The following is a 21519-nucleotide window of genomic DNA, read 5'->3' on the forward strand; positions in this document are numbered from 1 at the left end:
GTTTTTGTTTAGCAACCTGGTTTTACTGCTGGATTTGCAAATGTTGGTAACCCTTTTGAAATGTCAAACTAAAGGTCAAGGTCTTCATTCTTTTAGGCCCAAGTGGCCAATTATTTTTTCCCCTAAGTCCGGATGAACTATTGTGGCTGAAAACAAGTTTTCCAAGTCGGAAGTTCTGGAAAAATTAAGAAAACATTCTTTTTTTTTTAAATAGTCTGTATAAGCATGGCTTTGCATCACTCCAGTGTCTTGATACTTCCAATGCAACAAATTATTTTTTTTTTGCACCATTGACTAAAATTTGCTTCTCATTGGATGCCGGAGCTAGATAGACCCTTAAAAATACACCTTTTTAGAAATAATAGAATTAGGTTAGGCTATTACACATAGACTGCTGTTCTACTAAATAATAGTATGCTAAATGCTAATTTGTTATATAGAGTTTGAAATGCAAACTAATATTCTTTTTGTTTATTGAAAAAGCCAGTTTTATGCAACTCCTCTTTTAAAGACACTATTTAATTACAGGTCTTTATATGAATAATAATAACCACTTATGCCAGGAAGGGATAAACAAAGAATTGAAACAGCTGTTTTTGCATCTTATGATAGCACCGTTCCTAAGGAGAAATCTGAATCAGCAGGCGAAACATGAATAAAACCATCGGAAAATGGAAACAACATTCAAAATGGTGTATTTGCTCCAAATCAGGATCATTTTATAAACCAATGCAGGCCAATGGAAACGTTTAACATTCAAATGATGCATTGGGCTGAGATGCATAGATTTTGGACTCAAGTCGTGCATGGTTTTAACAGAAATGTTGCCTAGGCTAAGAAAGGACACCAATTACACAATGATTTGTATTAAACTCAAGGCACAAGTGTGTACTGTAAGAATTAGTCTCGACTGAATGGTGCGCTAAATGAATTATAAACCCCAGAGATGCGCAGCCTGACACCTCATCTTTAAGCGTTACTGACTACTACGGAAGCCTCAGAGTGTCATAAATATGACAATGTCACAGTTCAAGTGCCCCGTCAGATGATGAGCTACAGAACAATACTTAATTCAGTATTTTCATTGATTCCCAAAGCTTCCAAGCTTATTTTCTTCTGATTTTTCAAGTGGGGATGGTGACATATTGTTTATAACTATTACCCAAGATATGTTTTAGTGTTAGATTGTTTGTGGCTCTAGTGATTAAACCATAACTTTAAGCTGTTTTTTGTTTGGTCTCTGCTTTCTGGCTAAAGGGAACATATCAATCCCCATCACCCTTCACAAATCAGCTGAAATGAATGATCAAACACATGGAAAATACACCTGGAAGAGGCATATGTAAATTCTGCAGAGTGAGGCTGATTCTGAATTCTTTTTATTTATTTACCGTATATTTTTTCTTTTTTTTTTAAACATTTTTTTTTTATTATACATTTTTTTTTTAAAAAAATAAAAAAAAAAGGCTGATTTTGAATTTACTAGAACGAGGGTACGGACTGGTTTTCTTGCCAAGTCTGTTCTGCACAAGAGCACAGGTAGTACGGACTCGGGGAGAACATCAGGATGCAGAACAAATCTGTGTGGGTTGGAACTGAAGCAAACTTGTGGAGTCGTGACATCAACAAGCGCACAACTCGTCTGGACCTGCATTTCACCTGCTAATATCAATAGTCTCCAGATAATAATATTTATTACAGGGCTGCCAACTTTTCACCAAACCTTGGGCTGAGATTTTGAAATAGTTTGGAAAGAAAACCCTGTCAGGATTCGATCAAAAGTTTATGAGGACAGGTGCAGCTATAGGTTAGAGGTTTTTAGAGGATCTAACTGAGACAAAGTGTCAGAATGTGGAATTTTAATAGCACAGTAAATGTTACTGAGTAACAATAAGTGGTCTGTAGTTATGTGGAACATTTTTCTCACAATATATATTATTTTCTACATTCTGGTGATTTTTAGATAATTGAAGTAAAGTAGTATGAGTCCTACTAAAATAATTGCATCTTAAATATACTGTAAACTGAATTTCGCAACTTTGTTAATTATTCTTTGCAGTTTAAGTAAAATAAACAATGGGGAACTTCTAAGTTATTAATGGATTACTGGCACTAATACAACAACCATTGCAATTGAATCCCATGCAAACTACACTGTGTTTGAATATTGGCTAATAGGCTAAGGATTAAAAAGCTTCATTCATTATTTTATTCGTTTTTCTTACAATTGACAAAATAGCTAAACAATTGTGACCTTCTAGGAGGCTGTAGATTTGATAAAAACTCACCATGACAGGAGACAGCACTTCTCTGGATGTTTCATTTGGAAAATGTGGTGGAAATTAAGTTAATATATTCAATGGACCAAAGGATTCATTAATAAGATAAGTAATAATAAAATGAGAACATCCCAGTGGTTCTCCCTTTATGAATCCTGAATAACTGAGTTGTTCTGCTCATCCTCTCTGAATGTAGTTGGTCTTTTCTTGGGTGGCTGATCTTTTGAAAAATAAAATTCAATGGTTCTTTTTTTTTGTGAAGCTTCTATGGGTTCTGGAGGCAAAGCTGAATTCAAATTGCTTATAATGTTAAATAATTTACAAAAAAAACTATTTTAGTGCAGCTGAGATAAGATTAAAAATAAAAATGACATGCCTCGTAAGAACTGTCTCTGTTCAATATCTGGCACAGTGCATAGGTGGGAATACGGACTGGATATGAACCTGGCATGTCCTCGTCTGTTAGCACCGTGGAACTGTGGGTAGCACTGCTGCCTTGCAGCAAGAAGGTTCTGTGTTTGATTCTTGGCCTGGGGTCTTTCTGCATGGAGTTTGCATGTTCTCCCTGTGCATGCGTGGGTTCTCTCCGGGTACACTGGCTGAATGGTTGTTTGTCCTGTTTGTATCTGTGTTGCCCTGCAATAGACTGGCGATCTTTTCCAAGGTGCACCCCTGCCTCTCGCCCAAGCACCCCTCGCGACCCCAGCCAGGATAAGAGTGACAGAAAAAAAATGGATGGATGGATGTTATTAGACTTTGGCTGAATATGAATGTATGAAAGTAAAACTAGATTTCTGCTAATAAAAGCAAAGTATGTTACACACAGATCCTTTAAAAATACATTAATCACAAAATAACTGATAGCTAAAGTGACAGAAAAATCAAATACTGCTTATTTCCTTTGTGTGTACTGTTATTGTGCTGTTTACTTCTCTTCTGCTCATTTGATGATGGGTGGGGGCTATTCACTATGTATTGCAGTGTACTTTGCTGATCAAACTGTTTATTTAGTGGCGGCTATCCCCCCAAGGAGCTCTGGTGCTTGTGTGTTTTGAGAAGACTAGTTTGCTGTGCTTGAGAGGGGGGCTGGATTTAGCCTTCCTGCTTTCCTTGTAACACTGCCAGCTGGACCAACCCCTCTCCTCCCCCCCACGATGGAATAAAAATGTGCTGTTGATATCTTGGAGGAAAAGGATAGCCAAAGATCCAACTACCGAACACAGAGTGCAGCGAATGCATCACACACTCCGCAACCAGCGTTAAAGCCAGCCATCATTGGAATAAACAACATTTATGCTGAATGTGTCTGAATAAAAGAAGCCCAGTGATCCGCAGCTGTCAAAAAAATGTACATTTAGACATGCTGTAAATAATGTTCTTCAGGGGCTGTTTGAGTGGCACGTCAGTGTGTTGTATTCTACCTGTAGACTGAAGTGTTTTTAGGATGCTTGTCAGAAACAAACTGTGCTGAGGAGCTGAGGTGTTGTTCTTCCTTTTCTCTGTGGGGCTTGCCATCATCCATGACTGACAAAGCTTTGCGGAGGGCAAACAAGCTACCATCTCATCTCCCAACATAGTCCATCTGTCCACTTGAAGACTCAGCAAAAGCAGTGAATTTGTTGGGTTATGTTTTCGGTGCCATGTCCTAGTTTTGGAGTTTTTTTGTTTTATTTTGGCATGACGGGCGAGAGGCTAAGGTCATCGGGTGCCTCGGGGCTGCTGGCTGTGGATGTGGGTGCTGCATCTGAGAATGAGCCATGTGCACAAGCACACACAAAGGGGACCAATAGTCTGGGAGAATGATGTCATAATGGAACAGAAACATTTTTACTGCCCTACTGATGGGAAAAAAGACACAGGCTGAAGATTTAGGCAGTTTTCATTCAATGTTTTTATATTGGAGTTTTTATATGCCGCTCTGTACACATTTTTCTATAGCTCCCATTATGAAGTAACACAAGTATAACACCCTAATCTATGGTTATTTGTCCTGTAAGCTTATGTTGGAGCCAGTCTGCAGACAGGCAGTTCTTAGCTCACTGCTTAAGAAATGTTTCCAAATACCCAAATTAGTCGTTCTTGTTTGCCAGGGAAATGTTTTGTTTTGTGTCAGCCAGTAACAGGTGGGGAAGGGGGGAGAGCTTGTCCTTCTCTAATAATGCTGCTCTTTCCAAGGGGTTTGGTAAGTACTTTGGTCTCTATGACTCTTAATTTGGCATCTTATTAAAACGATTTAAAGCACAGGACCAGTATGATGGTAGTAAAATAATGATTATAAGAAAACTTTTCTATACTTTTACTCAGTTGTCTGAAACCTACTGCACCGCTTGTGGAGATATGTGTACAGAATTGCTTGTAATAATGATGCTCCTAAATTACTAATGATCAAACTGAAGGAAGCAGGCAGCCTCATTGTTGTTCACAGTTGGTTTTTGTTCTTAAGACATAAAAAAACTGTTTGTGCTCTACCCTGCCCATCCTTGTTTTTTCTGGGAAACTTGCATTTTGTTAAACACATATAGTCCGAAGGCATTAGTGGAAAAATCCCAGTTATCAGCAAAAATATATCACAATCGTTTGTTGACAGATGAAACAATGCTCTGTATTTCTTCTTACTAATTTCACAATGTGAAAAAAAAAGAATTAAGTCATAAGTAAAGTTGAAGGTGAATCTATTTGTCCATCCTGAGTTCATTTTTACAATTTATTCCCTTACGAGGTTCTGAGGTATAGGGAGCAAGGGCTAAGGCCAGACACGGGATCATAATGAACCCCAACCCGACTGTGGGAGGAATTAGGAGTACCAGGACGGATAGTTCCCTTGCACACGGAGAACATGCAACTTTGTCAGAAGTTCTTTACAATGCAAAGCTCAGGGCTGGATCTTCAAAGAGACCAAATTAAAGGCGCCAAATGGCCTGTTTTTTTTTTAGTGTGTGCAATAAGTGGTGTGCTGATTTTAAAGGTTATAGTACACATCTGAACACATCTGGAAAGAACTCATTGATTACAGGTTTTGGTTCTTTTTTTGGCCACTATATTTAGATAATCTTAACCAAAACTTTTTCTGCCATTTTTTGACACTTAATGAAGTATCTTATGTTCTGACCCATCTCTTACATTATTACAAACTTTTTAATCCAAGGGACAAATATCACTACCACCACCAGTACCTGTTACCTCCAACCTCCACACAACAGCCCCAGTTTGCCCGCCCATATCTGTTGGTTCAGGTCAGGCTTCACATGTGAGGTTGCTTACGACACGATGGCTCAGTCTATTTTGCAGGGATTCGCAGCCGATTTGCGTGATCATAACAATGGCCCTAGTTCTCTGGACCTACAATAAAATACTCACAAGCCCCTCTGCCCTCCCTCCCTCCTTTTACTTGGCCCAGTAGAAAGCATGTGATTCATTGCTGTGTGCTGTGGCTTAAAGACTCAGTTCGTACAAGGGTTCAAAAATCCTGCATTACCTCAATCTGGTCTACTTGATTGAAAAATGTCTTTGTTTGAGGTTTTCAGACTTACTTGAAATGTTTATCCAGATAAACACAGAGGGTTCAAGGATGCTGGTTATCACTATACAGATATTAGTACTAGAAGAAGATTCTAGACTTGAAGTAGGACTGAAGTAGCTTTGTTAGTGTGTGAAGAATGGAAACATCTGACAGTATTTGTGTCTCTAGAAATTAGGCAATTTCTCGTTCTCCGTAAGGTCAGTGTTAAATCTCCACCCTTTAAACAAACCAATACCACATTGGTTTGAACACTTTTTATGCAATAATGACACCATAATTAGTCTAGTTAAAGGTATTTGGTCAGCTGAATGCTTAGAAATGTAGGTAGGAAAGAAACTTTGCAAATGACAAAGCTTTGTTCTTGCTAACTTGGCTCACTGACAGTGGAGGGATGTTGAATGAAATGTTTATTTTAAATTAGCAATGCCTTTTCCCACTGTGACTCCCACCCCTGCTGCCAAGACTGTGCTAGAATGAACCCTTTTGTCCACCGTTCTTTGGATGAGGTGTCCCACATGGTCTTCTGGCTTGGCTCTATACTTTTGGCTACTCACTTTTTGCTTCCTAAGAAACAGCGTTCCTTTTACACACATACTGTAGGCATCACATTGAAACATTTACTGTAAATGGGTCAGCAAATGTTCCTTAAAAAAATAATAATCATAAGGGTGGAGATATAGGGAAGGGATCCGGACTGTAGGGAAGTAAACAGATTACTTCCATGGAGAGAAAGAGAAATTTGAGTCATGGAGTCATGAGATTGGTTAAAATATAAGCCTAAAAAAACTTTGTGTAACTGCAACAGGTTTTAAATAGCTATTGCCTCAGTGGAACATTTTCAAATTCACTGGTATTTTATGGTATAGAACAACACATAATACTTAAGAATTATACAATGAAGGAAAACAATACACAGATTTTATTTTATGTTTCTAAAAGAAAAGTCTTACAGTAGTGGTACAATGTTGTCCCATTTTGTTTTTTATTCAATCAACATTGCATAACCTGTTTTCCAGACTTCTGGTAATGTGGGATTTGTAAATAGCTTCCTTATAAAGTTTAAAGATAAAAGTTCACTATGGATTAATAGCAGACACTCACATTATCATTTGAAAATCAAGTTAAATTATCACCTTTTACATCTTGGGGTATTTCATCAAAAAAAAAATTAAATATTAAGGAATTATTTTAGATGGCTGGTTTTTTATGGCTCCTGTCTAAGAGCAATGATAATAAGCCATGAAAAAAGCTCAGCAAAAGGAATGAATGACTGGCTGATTAAATTATACTGAATACATTTCTTGGTGTAACATCACAAAATTTGAGTGCACTTGATGTCGATGTATTGTATAGCACATAAAAACAACAGACATTGACCAAAGTTCTGTATAGTTCAATGATATAGATGTAATGACTCAGAAAATAGGACCCAGAATTCAGGCAAGACAGACAGAGGACTATTTAAAAAAGCATTTATTCAAAAAGTGCCTGAACGGATCTGCAGTGGTAGCGGCTGCAGTGGCTAGGTTGTCTGAGGCAGGAACGTCTTTCAGAGAGAAACAAAGGCTTGCGACTATGATAATCTGACAGAAGATCATGAGCGTGTGAGTCACTAACCTGGTTTGGTTGTTCAGTCAGTGCCCATAGAAAGGGGATAATTCCAGCCGGATAGGCTGACAAGACAGAGCAGATGCTGCAAGGGAATTCCAGACACTGAAGCCTAGAAGGCTGCAGCGCTGGCAGGTGATCAGATTTGAGATGACGAAGGAAGGCAGAATAATCCACCGGGGGAATTCAAGAGGCAGATCCAGGTTCAGTCCACAGATGAATCCAACAAGAGTCCGAAGACAGGCAGGCAAACTAATCAGACAGGGGCAGGCAGGCTCAAAGGTCCAAATACAGAAATGGATCTGAAAGTGATTAGGTTGAAACGCTTGAGAACTCTCAACTCCAAAGGCTCAAGAATAATCTGGCACTGATGGCTGGGAAAAAGGCAGCTTAAATAGAAAACAGGAACAGGTGGATGTGATGAGTGATGAGGAATAGGGAAGAGCTAGATAGGTTAATCAAATTAACATTCCAGCCAGCACTCAGTCCCAAAATAATGGTGATGGTACTAGATAACAATAATAAAATGCATTTCAAAAATAAAGTTCAAAGTAAAACAGTCCTTATAAGAGAAAATTAAACTTTCTTTGAATCCAATACCAAAGAATCGAAACGAGTTTGGAGCAAAGTCTCAGCTGTCTCCATGGTCTGTACATGAAAATGTGATCCGTTCCAAAGTTTAGGTGCAAAAATTGAAAAGAGTTTCACAAATACTGTCCTTCTTTTGTTCCTTAAAGAGCGTAAACTGCATTTAAAGTTTCTTTTTTTAGTTAGAGAGGTAGTTTTGGTGTTTTTTTTCAGATAGCAAAATTAGCCTAGCATAAAATATTTTTATGCTAAATTTATGCTAGGCTAAATTCCTCCTGGTTTTAGCTCAAATTAAGAGAGTTAACGAGGCGCTCTTTTTTTTTTTCAAAATAAAGTTTCAGTTGTTTTCATTACAAATGCAAAACAATGGTGTTATGTACCAAAAGAAAAAAAAACACATATTTTATATCTTACTCTGAGGTGTCATACCCAAAATGATAAATATTTTCGTAGGATTACCAACATGCAACTAAACATATGATTTTATTAATGTTTTAAATAGTTGCATTAGTCTTTGGAGGAGAGGAGTGTGCAGAGAGTAGTTCGACAAGCACATTGTAGACTTATTAGAGAAAGAATGGGATGAATCACATTGCTGTGGATCAAATTCCACCGAAAGTCACAAGACTGGAAAATCCATCCTGGAAAGAAAAGAGTTTAGGAATATGATGATGAAGAGAAAACCTGTTTTTACTTGAACCAGTTGTATTTACTGTATTTTTATTTGGAGGAACACATTCACCCTTATTTATATTCTCTTGCAGAACCATAAAGCTCCATCCGAGAATGTAGTTATGTACCAAACATATATGTCAGTGCATTGATATGTTTGTTGCTGGTATTTTACTACTGGGTTACACGTGTGTACACATACACATAGATACAGGGTAGATGGCCATTTGCCTGGACGAGCCATGTAATAATGGTGTGGTTTTTACCCCAGTCGGTCTTCTCCAGCAGATCTCTTTTACTGCTGCATTGCATCTTGGAATATCTGTCCTATGAATCTGCCTGTTTAGCAGGGCAACAGGAAAGACAGAAGCATTGTATAAATCTACAATTTAAATCAAAATTGCATGATGTTAATAACAAGCATGGTGGTTTTATTATTTTTTTTGTGATAGTCAAAGAAACATAAGAAGTTATGTTTCTTTATTGATGAAATATATTTCAAGCTGTGTTTTTTTTTTAACAATAACATTTAACCTAAAGTTGTTTCACTGTACTGTATACCTTCAATCAGCTCTCTTACATCAGAAAGGGGGGTCTGCTGCAATAGGAGCAGCCTTTGGTCCCCACAAGGTCTGCTAGACCCCAGAAGGTTGATAAATAGACCTAAAACAGTTCTAAATAGTTAACATAAACAAGGACACATACACAATTCTCATTTCTTCTTTATGTGCTTGTTACAGTAACATCACAACAGCCGTAAATAACCATATGAGCTGGTATGCTACGGTAGTTTTTTTTTTGTTTACTGTCTTCAAAACATCTGGTCAAAGTGCAGAGGTTGAGATTCAGACCTCTAACATTTCTCTACCTCTGCCATGATGGCATATAACCTTTGATTTAGACTCTGTGCTAGTTTTCATTCCAATCCATGCAGCCCTAATTCTCTTTGCAAAATGCTTCTGTGACTTGGTTTCCAGATTTTCCTGACATCCCACTGCTTTTTGAAATTTAGGCTTATTGTCTTTCTGCAGTTTGCAGAATACTTCCGTTAGAATATATATAATTGATTAAAAGCACGAAAATAAACAAAAATATGACAAAAAATTATGAGAAGAACTTCAGTGTTCTGTGATTTCACTAGAAACTATGAGCCTAGGGAAGTTCCTGTTGGTGTGACAGATTTTATCATAGGTTATTAAAGTTTTAAAGCCAAGAAAAAACTACAAAGAAAATATTCTGCAAGCAAAATATAACTGCTGTGAGTTTGAATTTACACAATACGCATGTCTTTTTTGGTCTTATGAATTGCCTTAAAATGTGTGGATCTACATTAAACAATAAGACATTTTTTTACCTAAGGAGAAAAAATAACACCAGAGCACCAAAGGTGGCAGTGAAAACTCTGGTACCTCTCACTGAAAGGATGTTAGGAACAAGGGGTAAAATAAAGACACACTTGCTTTTCAGGGCTGCTGCGCAGAAGTCTTTTATCAATCCTGCTCTCGATGCCTGAAGGGAGGCCCAGGTGGGCCTGGCAGGGCACCATCAGACAGCCACTTTATTTCAGCCTGCTTGAAGGAAATTAATCTAATCTAACAAAAGGCTTTTAGGCAGCATGTATGAATATATAAATATACCCTCTGGTTCTTAGTTAGACTTTCTCAATCAAAAGTTTTCCTTGAAAAAAAAAATCCCCGTCTTCACAGATTTAGCCAAGAGGCTAACTTGTCACTCAGCATGAACAATGTATGTGTTTTGTAAATTAGGTTAAAAAAAGAGGATTAGATGCATTACCAGAAGGCAAACAGAAAATGCCGTTGATCAGATACTCTGTCAGATGGATCATGAAATGAAATAACGTTCAGTTTCTCAGTCACAAAACAAATTGCATTTCATCTGTGCCATTGCTTTGCTTCTAAAGATAAATAGCTAAGAGAAAATGATAAAATACATACAGCTACGGATATTTTTCATCACTGGTTGCTATCAGGAGTAAAGTAATTTGCCTATTAATTGTGATGTGCCATTCATTTGTCTTCTTTGCCTAAGGTCCAAATCTGTCACAGATCGTAGTGAGTTTTTTTCTTTGGAAAATTTACCCTTAAACATTATGTACTAAACCAACTGCTGGCTAGTATTAATCTGGATATAACTAAAGAACTCATTAATATAAGCCATGGGGAGAAAAACGACAAAATATGTTGTTTTATATAAATACATATACATTCATTACTAAATTATCCTTTAAATAATACTGATCGTTTAAATGATTGGAAGCGACTGTGCTGCCCAGGAGTTCCCACAGGTTCCCCACTTTCCTGCTGTGGTTCTGACTGATGAAGATGATTGTATTAAAGGAGAAGCATCAATAACTAAATAATTCAGCAGTTTATCTATGGTACTGCCTCTCCCTCATTCATTCCTCACTTTCCTCAGTCACACACATTTTACCACAAGACACACAAGTAGCAACTAAACTAGCCTAATCTCTTATTTATTTGTTTTTCTAACCAAATCATATCTATATTTTAGAGCCTAACTGTTAAGATGTGCCGTGTGAATAAATATCTGTTAAATATTAAATAGTGGAATGACTGTGTTGGGTAGAGATGTATGAGTCTGTAATATGTTTATCTATGTCTATTTTAGATCTATGTGCATGAAGCAAACTATTCTGAATCACTTCTAAATTAGAACTAAATATAAAATGTCTTTCCCTGTCTTTGAATAAAATTATAAACGGGAAAACCTGCGGTTTAAGCCGTGAGTCGGATTTGAAATTTGACATTTAAATACTTCAGTAGTATTGAAATGCTCAGATTATTTCAATTTAGTGTGACGTGCGATACGAAGTGTGACGTGATGAGGCCCCGGTCACGTGACTGCGGTGTGCTTGAAACACTTCTCGGCGACACTTCTCCTTCAAAATGGTCAAAGCTGTGTCGAGCAGACTAACCCACAACTTGCTTTGGGGGCTTGGCTAGTTTGCTTTACACCAAATGAAAACAGCAAATTCACATTTCCCTTTTTTCTTTTTCTTTTAAAAGTTTACTTAAAGGTATAGTGGAATATGTTCTTTTTCCGGGTGGATCATCAAAATAAGTGGTCCCCCTAATTGTCAATCATTCTGGTGATATGTTCATTTAAGGCCGTCCTATGTGCTTGTCACCATTTTCACTTACCAGTGGTGAGTGACACAGTGGAAAAATTGCAAATCTTCTTTTGGAAAGTAAGCTTGTATGAGCGATGCAAACGGCAATATTTAAACAGAGTGTTCACGAGGAGAAATGGGCATGTGCACGCTCTCGCACACGTTTAATAGACATTCTATCTCAGGAGCGGGTACAGGGTTGTGCATGTGCATTTTTTTTATTAAAGTCTTTTCAGAAATTCGTGAAAATCCTCCACTATACCTTAAAGATTTGCACTTCAGTTGGATGTGCCTAAGTCCAGAATAACATGGAGATGGGGAAGCCGAGAGGGGTTTACGAACACGGGTTGTTTTTTTATTTTATTTTATTTATTTTTTTGCGCTTTAGAACACAGCGATTTGACTGAAACGAAACATTCACTCATGCATCTCGTTCTATTTAAATTCAAAAACGTTTCAGCTCTATTTCTAAAAACTAAAAGTATGTTGTCACTGAAATATGGTAATTTCAACATAACCCTTCTGTTTTTTCTTTTATGTTAAATGCTTTTCTGGTCATCTTCCTTTAGGTCCACACAGTTCTGTTTCACGCTGCCCACCCAACGAGTACCAGTGTGGGGGGACCGAGCTGTGCATCCATATGAGCAAACTGTGCAACGGGGTCTCAGACTGCACTGACGGCTGGGATGAGGGACCTCACTGCAGAGGTTTGTGAAGTCTTAAATGTCCATGTGAAAGATATCCTAGATAAAAATGACAATTTATGTGTTTATTAATGCATAATGTTATGAACTAAGCCCCAGAGGCATGAAGCCTTCAACACCGGATATTCCCACAATAGAACAAAACCAAATATTGCATTTATTCAGCATGAAGGAAGGAACTAACTGTTCCGAAACTTAAAATTAGGAACCTGTTTATGATGACTCCAGGAACTGTAATTTTTCTTTTTAAGAAACTGCTGACTTTGCTGACTGAAGCTGGAACAAATAAGAACCAAAGTACGAAGAACTGATAGAAATAGATTATACAGAAAGAAAAAACTTCCCCTATCGCATACCCTGTGTTTTAAAGGTCAGAAAGAGGAAATGATCAAAGATGGCACAATAAATCAGTAGACGTAGATACTTTTTAGGCTTTCTTCAGTTTTGCATTACTCACTTTGTACATATAAAACCCTAATAGTGCTTTTAAATACAAATAGCTGTTTAGAACATCATATTTTCTTCTCTTTTTTAACATTTCATTTGTATTTCTGAGGAAGGGCCAGATTCACAAAGCCAAAAGCAATGAGACGTATCTTTCCCCATGTTAGACCAAATTTTCACTGGAAAAATAGGAGGATTTTGAAAAATCTCAAGAAAATTTATTCCGTAGCCACACCACCGTATAGTAGCTTGCCTTCCTAATGATGTACTATCATACTGTATGTTTCCTTAAGTATACAATGGTCCAGCATGCTCCGTATACTGCAACAAATCTATAGTTAATCTCTAGTTTTCCCTTTGCCATGCCGCATTATTACACATAACTTCATTTCTACACATCTATGGTTTGATTTCTGCATATGTGTGGATTGTTACCGACATCTGGTGAAAATGTCATGTCAATAGCACCTCTATATCTAGATATACCGTATATTTAAATTGTGCTGTGTTCAATACTTATTTTACCTGCTTTATTTTTTTTCTTTGGGTTTTGAAAAGAAACTAAAGCAATCAACCCCTCTCCACTCCAAAACTGTTTCTAGACACCATGTCTAATTATGCTTGAATTCCTGCAAGGATTGTTCCCTCAGCCCTTAAGATTTTCAACAGGGGAAAAAAATACAAAGGTGTCTGTAGGCTAACTAATACATCCTTTAAACACAATGAAATGGTCTTTGTTTAATTAGTTTAGTTAAATTCTTTCATGGTGCATTAGTGATCAATTGCTATGATTAATCTATTTTTAATACTACACCTTTAATCAACCCAGAGCTGTATGTTTAGAATGAATTCAATTCAGTTTATTTATATAGCGCCAATTAACAAGACATGTCATCACATTACATTTAGATTCACCTCCTCCACCAAGGACCAGAAGCCAGGGAATGAGGGTCAAGAGTAAAAGGAAAAAATGTCATATTATGCGCAGTTATTTTACTCCACATTTCCAAATGGGTGTGTATGTGGACACCAATCGGAATGGAAATCAGCCAACACAACCTCTTTTAGCATAAAATGTATTTCCAATCCTAACAAATCAGATAAGAATCTTCAGTCGGACATGTTAACATGAAACATTTTTGATCTGATCAGATCTTCTGTCCAATTATTTGTGTCCATGTAAACGCAGCTTCTGTTCTTCATGATGACCCTTGAGACGCTTGTTATTGTAAACCTCCATATCTCCTGCAGGATAAATATACATCAGTAAATAGGTGTCCATTATAATTCTTCGTTAGGTTCAGCGGGCACCTATCAGGGCGGATGCTCGCTGAGCTCCATGTTGCGTTAACTCAACCTTCTAATCCTCTTAGTGCAGATTCCTTTCCTGACGACATTGGCGTCTGAACCAGAATTAAACATTTATGAACCTCGGACTCGTAAAAATTCCTTAAAATAATTATTTACGTGCTATATAGACATTCTATAGCTGTATTAAATAAAAAATAAAAAATCCTATTAAAATAGTTGTAGCTAAGACCTTACAGTTAAACTCAAAGTAAACATTTTTTGGAAGAAAAAAAAGAGACAAATATATATATTTTTACCACTTCTTTCCTATAGTTAGAAAATTCATTTTATTTTGCTTTTGAGTTAAATCACTAAAAGGTAGACCTCAAACGATGAATATGTTACGCTTAAATCTTATTTCTATAAAAACAAAACCAATACCCTCTCGGTACATAGATGTTTTTAATGCAGCTACGTTATTTTCTATACCTGCTCTTCTGTTCTTGGTCACAGGGAAAAATAAAGCACAGAAGCAAAATGCTTCCAGCCCAAGATGATCATTAAACCAAATGGAAAAATATTTTAGAAAAATGGGAATTATCCAAATGCATGTTATGAATTTAACCCACTGCCAAACCCTTCGCCACAAAAGATTGGATTATTGCAAGGGACTCTCAGAGTTCATATCAGTGTCATGTCAAAGGTTGTAAAGAATAGCTTTAATTTCCTCACATTAAGACCCACATAAAAAGCATTTCTTGTTACATTTGTGCAGAGATAAGAAACACAATACAAGCAGCTTAAGGGTTTCTCTGAATTCAGATCAGTCTTAAGATTTTCAGGACATGATAATGTCCGACCCTACTTTTATGTGTGCAAGTATTTAACTAAAGGGTCTTCTGCATGATAAAGAGGATTTGCTTTTGAAACCAAAATAGCATGTCATTTCAGCCGCTCTAAAACAAGTATCTGCTTCATGTGTCACAGAGGGCTGTTTACATTGTTCCCTTTGTTGGTTTTCTAAAACCGTCTCTGTTGCTCATTGCTCAGACTTGTTTTGGAAGATTTCGGTCCTGTCTGTAATTTGAACTGTGGTTTTCCCAGCAGACCTCTGGAGTGCAGCTGTAAAACCTGTGTACTCCTCTTGTGTTGCAGAAAAATGAGCAGATCACTAGTTATAAGCTGTAAATCAGCTGAGATTCAGTTCTATCTTTGAGCAGATGGAAGAGTTATAGATAAAAACAAAAGATTACTTTTTTATTGTTTAAATAGAGTCTAACATTTAGTTTGTAGGAGAGAAGTTTGGAGTTTCTATGTCGGGAGCTTGTTGGAGTGAAGAAGAGGATTTTGATCTCATCTCTTCCTCAAGATAGGATGTTGTTTTTGTCTGAAGGATGGTCGGCCAGCCTTCCTGGGCAAAGTGAATCACTTATTGCAAGTGGATCTTAAGTGGGTTTGATATAACTCTGTGTTTGACTATGAGTCACTGTCCTAATGAACATCACAGGATGTCCAATGCTTTAGGATTTTATTATGGGCTTCGCCGGCTGGATTGGAGTGACCCTGGTCTATGCCATACAGTCCACTTTAGCAGGATGTTGGAGGTTTCTCGTTATATCTAGGGCTTTATTTACTGACTCTATTAATCTTGTGCATTTAACTTCAAGTAGAGCAGAAAAATAACATCAAATGCAATCACCATCACAGCATCAGTTACTTCAAAACCGCATATGACTGCTTGAATGCAGCATTTGGTAGGTTAGAATATTATATGCCTTTTCCATAAAAAGTCGCTTTTTATATAAGTTAATCATGCAGAAAATGTTTTAAACACAAACACTTTGAACCAGACAAGCCTGAGCTCTCTATTTCCTTTATTCTATTGTCTCCTTTTTCATTTAAAAAAATTTGGTTGCTGGTAGAAAGGAACAAATATCTGTCACATTTCCTAGTATATAAAAGTATGTATTTTGGTCAGGTTTTGGTATCAAAAAGTACTTAATTTGTTTTTGTTTTTGTTCATTTATGTATTTATGTTACCAGATCTGAACGTGGTGAAACTAAAACTGTACAGTTCTCGATGAAGCATAGACTAAAAAAATGTAGCATCTTAATTGATATTTTTTGTACAGTTCTAGCTGATATTGCACCCTGAGGATATTAGTCTTTCAGCAAATCCGATGTTTTAATCCGTATAGGTGAACGATTTGATTCCCAAATTGACAATTATTTCAAGAAATAATTAGTTATGAGTGATCAAATTCAGTGTTTCAACCCTAAATGGGATTTGATTTTAATATATTTTGGGGTATGAATAAGTCTAAAGAGAGGTTCTGCAGCAGTGTTGATGCTGCATGGAACCCAAAGTCATTAAAGTCAGTGTGAATGCTGAAATTATCCACTGTGCAGTCTGTCTCAGGCTACTAAGGCTGCGTAATGCTCCTGGGACATACACCAGAGGATACATCAGCCAGGAAAGTACGCAACAGGAACTAGTGCACCAGATGGGACAGAGTTCTGGGGAATTTCAGAATAAAATAAACAACTTTTGCTAACTTGACCAGTGTAAAGAAAACAGCAAAGCAAAAAAAATAAGAAACAGTGTACAAGCACAGACTCGGAGCTAAGCACAAGCAACAACACATTTCAACACTAGTACAGCCGGTGTTCTCTCAGATCAGCATACCCCGTCAGACTAGCATACCCATAGTCAATATGCATGCACAAGAGGTCAGATTTGTGTTTATCCCTTTAGTTTTGTATGAAAAACAGTCTTTAAACTACCTCAACGGGCGTGTATCCCTTTAGTCATTCGCTAAAAAAAAAACAATTTAAGGTCAGATCAACATACGCTTCAAAAAACACCAAAAAGTAAATAATTTAATAGATTTTTTGCACGCCCGTTGAGGTCGTTTAAAGTCTATTTTTCGTACAAAACTAAAGGAATAAACTAAAGGGACAAACGGGTATTGACTTTGTGTATGCTGGTCTGAGCGGGTATGCTCATCTGACAGAACACCAGACCATTCCAGACTACTTTCACCCCTGCCGCTGCTGCCACGGTCCATCTGTGGTTATGCAGAATGTACAGCGCTGCCCGCCAGGTTGACGACATGACCTGCTACTGCTTAGCATGATGATGCATTTTAAACGTGTGACAGACAACCCGCTAACATTTGCATTTAGTCTCGTCCCGTCAAAAAAAACTGACATCCATGACTCGTCATGTTTTTGTCATCATAGATTTATGTTTAGCTCAACAGTTCTTGTTATTGTCAATAAAAAAAGGAGCATCAACGAAATATATCGTCACCGTTGTCCTTCCTTCCTTCCTTCCTTCCTTCCTTCCTTCCTTCCTTCCTTCCTTCCTTCCTTCCTTCCTTCCCCCTAAGCAGAAGATATATTTCTCCTTTGAAATTAATGGTTTTTCTTTTGCTCCCTTTGCTTAAAAAAAAAAAAAGTTATCATATCTCCTGTCAGTTTATGACAAACTGATTAGACTCCAATTTATCTTTCCTCCATGCTGGTGACAGCTGCATTATATTATCTATTATTATGGTCCACATAGCTGAGACAGCCCTGAGCCTTCTCCAAAGAAATAATTACTCAGAGAAAACAATCAGGATGGAATGATAAAAGCATTCTGTGCATAAAGTCCGGGTGGCCTCTTAGAAACATGATTTTACTCAAATCACCAGATAAAGTGAACAGATTTGATATCAGACGGCTATAAAGAGCTAATGTCACTGTGACATTTATGCTTTGATGGGAATATTATGCAACAGTGCAGCATTTATCCGTCTGTTCCTTTTGCCATCGCCTGTCCAACTTTCTGCTGGGAAGCACCTGTGTTTGATACTTCCTGCACCAGCAAACTTTACTTTCTACTTTAATCAGGAAAATGAATAAAGCCAGGTGGATCAAAATCAAATAGACTCGTTTATAATTATTACATTTCCCCGTGCTGCTGCTATCATTAACGTTTTTACTGAACTGCTTATATTTTTGTCACAGCATCTAATAAATCCTGGCTATTGTTAAGAGGGTTTATTCGTTCACTAATATCACCTCTTCTTCCATGTCGTCTCTTTTTGTTTCCCTTCAGTGTATATATCCAACTGTTCGCTGACTGGCTGTCAGGAACACTGTGCGATCACTCCACAGGGCCCCGCTTGTTACTGTAACAGCGGCTATGAGATCAGCCCCGATGGAAGGACGTGTAAAGGTAGGTTGTTGCTGTTGTTAACCTTCACACTGCTCTCTAATTCAAAGATAAAAGTGCTTTTCTTTGTGTGTCCTGATCTGAATTTTCTTTATTGTACTTTCAGTGTTCCCATAACCATTAGCCGTCCGTGTATAAATGATAAAAGGCTTACAATAAATTGTGTTTGCATGTGATAGCACATTTTGAGGAATCCATTACTATTTGTGAAGAAATCCTACTTTAAGCATATATAAATATAGATATCTAAAATAGTGTGAGAGAGAATCTAGGAACACACATCAGCAGAACAAACTCTGCTTCTGCTGTTAGGATAGATTTATTTTAAGGCTTGCTTGATAAAACAAAACCTTTAGTTCTTTTTTGACACAAAATGAAAAATAATATCACGTAATCTCAATAGTTTTGATGTCACTAAGAAATCTTATTTTTTCATCTCATACTCATTACTTGTAGTTTTCTAAGGCTTTATTCTCTCTCTCCATTATTACGGTTTGAAACACATCCTTTAACGAACACCGTGGCCATCTGTGCTTTCTTTGGCTCAGACTTTGATGAGTGCAGTGTGTATGGGACCTGCAGTCAGACCTGTGCAAACACCAATGGCTCCTACACCTGTTCCTGTGTGGAGGGATATCTGCTGCAGCCAGACAACCGCTCCTGCAAAGCCAAGAATGGTGAGAATCAACAGACATTAATCTTTCTGTAGAGCTGGGGGTTTGGCTCTTTTTGAGTGAAGTTACAGGGTTTCTATATACAGCCTCGAAAAGTCTGAAATGTTATTTATTCAAATTCTTGAAGTCTTGTTAAGAATGGAAGATATTTGCACTATATTTCTCATATGTAAAGGACAAGAATCAGAATTTCCGAAAGATAACAGTTCCATTACACTGCCTTTGAAGCAATGCCTTAACTTGGACTTTTTCAGGGAAATTTATCCAAACAGAATTCAGAAAAAAATAATCACTACTTTTATTTTTTGGCGCCCAGCCCCCCTTTGATCAGGGTTTCAAAGTCTGCGTGGAATAGGCCATTAACGTTCCTCCAGTCGTATTAAGCATTGAAATGGAATGCATAGAATAAAAATGTTCATGATTTCATCATTCATTTTGTTTCCAAAAGTATAAAACTCAGCATTTCCAGAAACATCAATTTTATTTAACGAAATTGAACAATTTGTGTGATTTTTTTTGTTTGTTGTTGTTCTTTTATCCTAAAAATCAATACTTTATAGTTTAAACTAGATTCAGATACCAGAAATTTATTGTAATGCTGCTGTTTTTAATTTTAGAAACAAAAGTTGGTGTTAAAGTTGTGTTTTAATGTGTTTCAGTGAAAAACTGTGTTTTAATTAATCTTATGAATTTTATTTGTTTAGACAAGAGCTTATCTAAGATGGTTTAGATGCCATAATAAATAGAAAAACAGTCATTTGCACCACTGCTAAATCAAAGGGGACTGCAGGTTTTTAATGCCCCTTGATTATTGAAAGATGTTGACAGTAAAACATGTGGAAATGTATCCAATAGCCAGAATTTATAACAAAGTATAAAAAACCATGAAAGCTGTGTTCTAAAAAGTTTGAAAATTGAATATATGTAGGAATCGGTTGTTAGGAACTCCCCTGTTGCCCCTTTTGACTCAGAAACTGTGTACAACATTATGCAAACATATAAGTGCTGGATGAAATGGATCCTTTAGATAAATAGGTCAACTGTAAATCATTCCATGTTGCTCTTGTCAGAAGATATCTATGCTCCGTTTTCAGTTCCGGTGGAGCGGCTGCCTGTCCTCCTGATAGCCAACTCCCAGAACATCCAAGCCACCTCCCTGAGCGGCTCCACGGTCCACAGCCCTCTGTCCATCAGCACCAAGCAAACCACGGCCATGGACTTCATTTATGCTAAGGAGACCATCTGCTGGATTCACATGGGAGACTCCCCCTCATCCACACACCTTAAATGCGCCTCCATCCCAAACCTGAAGAGCTTCACAGATGAAAGAGTCATCAACATTTCCTTCAGCCTTCACCGTAAGTTAACAGAAAACTAAAATATTCATGGGGTTTATATGCTCTGTAAAAAAAGCTACAACCAAACACCTTTATTGATGCGAACAAGTTTTATACTTTTGTTGTTCACATTCAGCTGACTCCATATTATGGTAAATCACATCCTTTCATCTGCATTAGTGACGTTGAGCCATTCGTTCTGCGATCATTCAAAAAAAAAACTGAGTGTTCTGTTTTTAGCATGGAGAACCCAGTAATTTAAGCCGACACTGTATGAAGTTTTAAGGTTTTATTGACAACGGGGAAGATGTATCAGTCAGGGTGAAGGCAGGTCTTTGAGATGAGCACGACGGAGTCTGACAGTTCATGCAGAGGAAGATCTGAACTGGAGTAGGAGACAGCACCAGGTTATAGAGTGGGGAGAGAGGATTAGCAGAGGCTAATCCTAGGCCTCTGTGCAGCTGCAGACCCCGATCTGACCCCCTGAACACTTGGCCAGGGGGTCAGACGGGGTCTGTTGGCCTGCTGCTGCCCAGTGGGTCAAGTGTTGGCCTGCTGCTGCCCAGGGGGTCAGATGTGGAGGTGCTGCTGCCCAGGGGGTCAGACGGGGTCTGTTGGCCTGCTGCTGCCCAGTGGGTCAAGTGTTGGCCTGCTGCTGCCCAGAGGTCAGACGTGGAGGTGCAGCTGCCCAGAGGGTCAGACGTGGAGGTGCAGCTGCCCAGGGGGTCAGATGTGGAGGTGCAGCTGCCCAGAGGTTCAGACGTGGAGATGCAGCTGCCAGGGGGTCAGACGTGGAGGTGCAGCTGCCCAGGGGGTCAGACATGGAGGTCCAGCTGCCCAGGGGGTCAGACGTGGAGGTGCAGCTGCCCAGAGGTTCAGACGTGGAGGTCCAGCTGCCCAGGGGGTCAGACATGGAGGTCCAGCTGCCCAGGGGGTCAGACGTGGAGATGCAGCTGCCAGGGGGTCAGACGTGGAGGTGCAGCTGCCCAGGGGGTCAGACGTGGAGGTGCAGCTGCCCAGGGGGTCAGAC

General features: G+C 38.1%; 1 protein-coding gene across 4 annotated transcripts in view; it reads left to right on the forward strand.

Moving 5' to 3' along the window:
* LOC107082107 (low-density lipoprotein receptor-related protein 1-like) overlaps nucleotides 1–21519 on the forward strand; it is a 128147-nt gene that overhangs the window by 28351 nt on the left and 78277 nt on the right. For all 4 annotated transcript variants that reach the window (XM_015370599.1, XM_015370600.1, XM_015370602.1 and 1 more), the window contains exons 3-6: nucleotides 12388–12525; nucleotides 18362–18481; nucleotides 19027–19155; nucleotides 20247–20510. In XM_015370599.1, coding sequence (XP_015226085.1) covers nucleotides 12388–12525; nucleotides 18362–18481; nucleotides 19027–19155; nucleotides 20247–20510 — 651 coding nt within the window. The remainder of the gene's footprint in view (nucleotides 1–12387; nucleotides 12526–18361; nucleotides 18482–19026; nucleotides 19156–20246; nucleotides 20511–21519) is intronic.

The sequence above is a fragment of the Cyprinodon variegatus genome, unplaced genomic scaffold (genome assembly GCF_000732505.1).
Source record: "Cyprinodon variegatus isolate N-32 unplaced genomic scaffold, C_variegatus-1.0 Scaffold47, whole genome shotgun sequence".
NCBI lineage: Eukaryota > Metazoa > Chordata > Actinopteri > Cyprinodontiformes > Cyprinodontidae > Cyprinodon > Cyprinodon variegatus.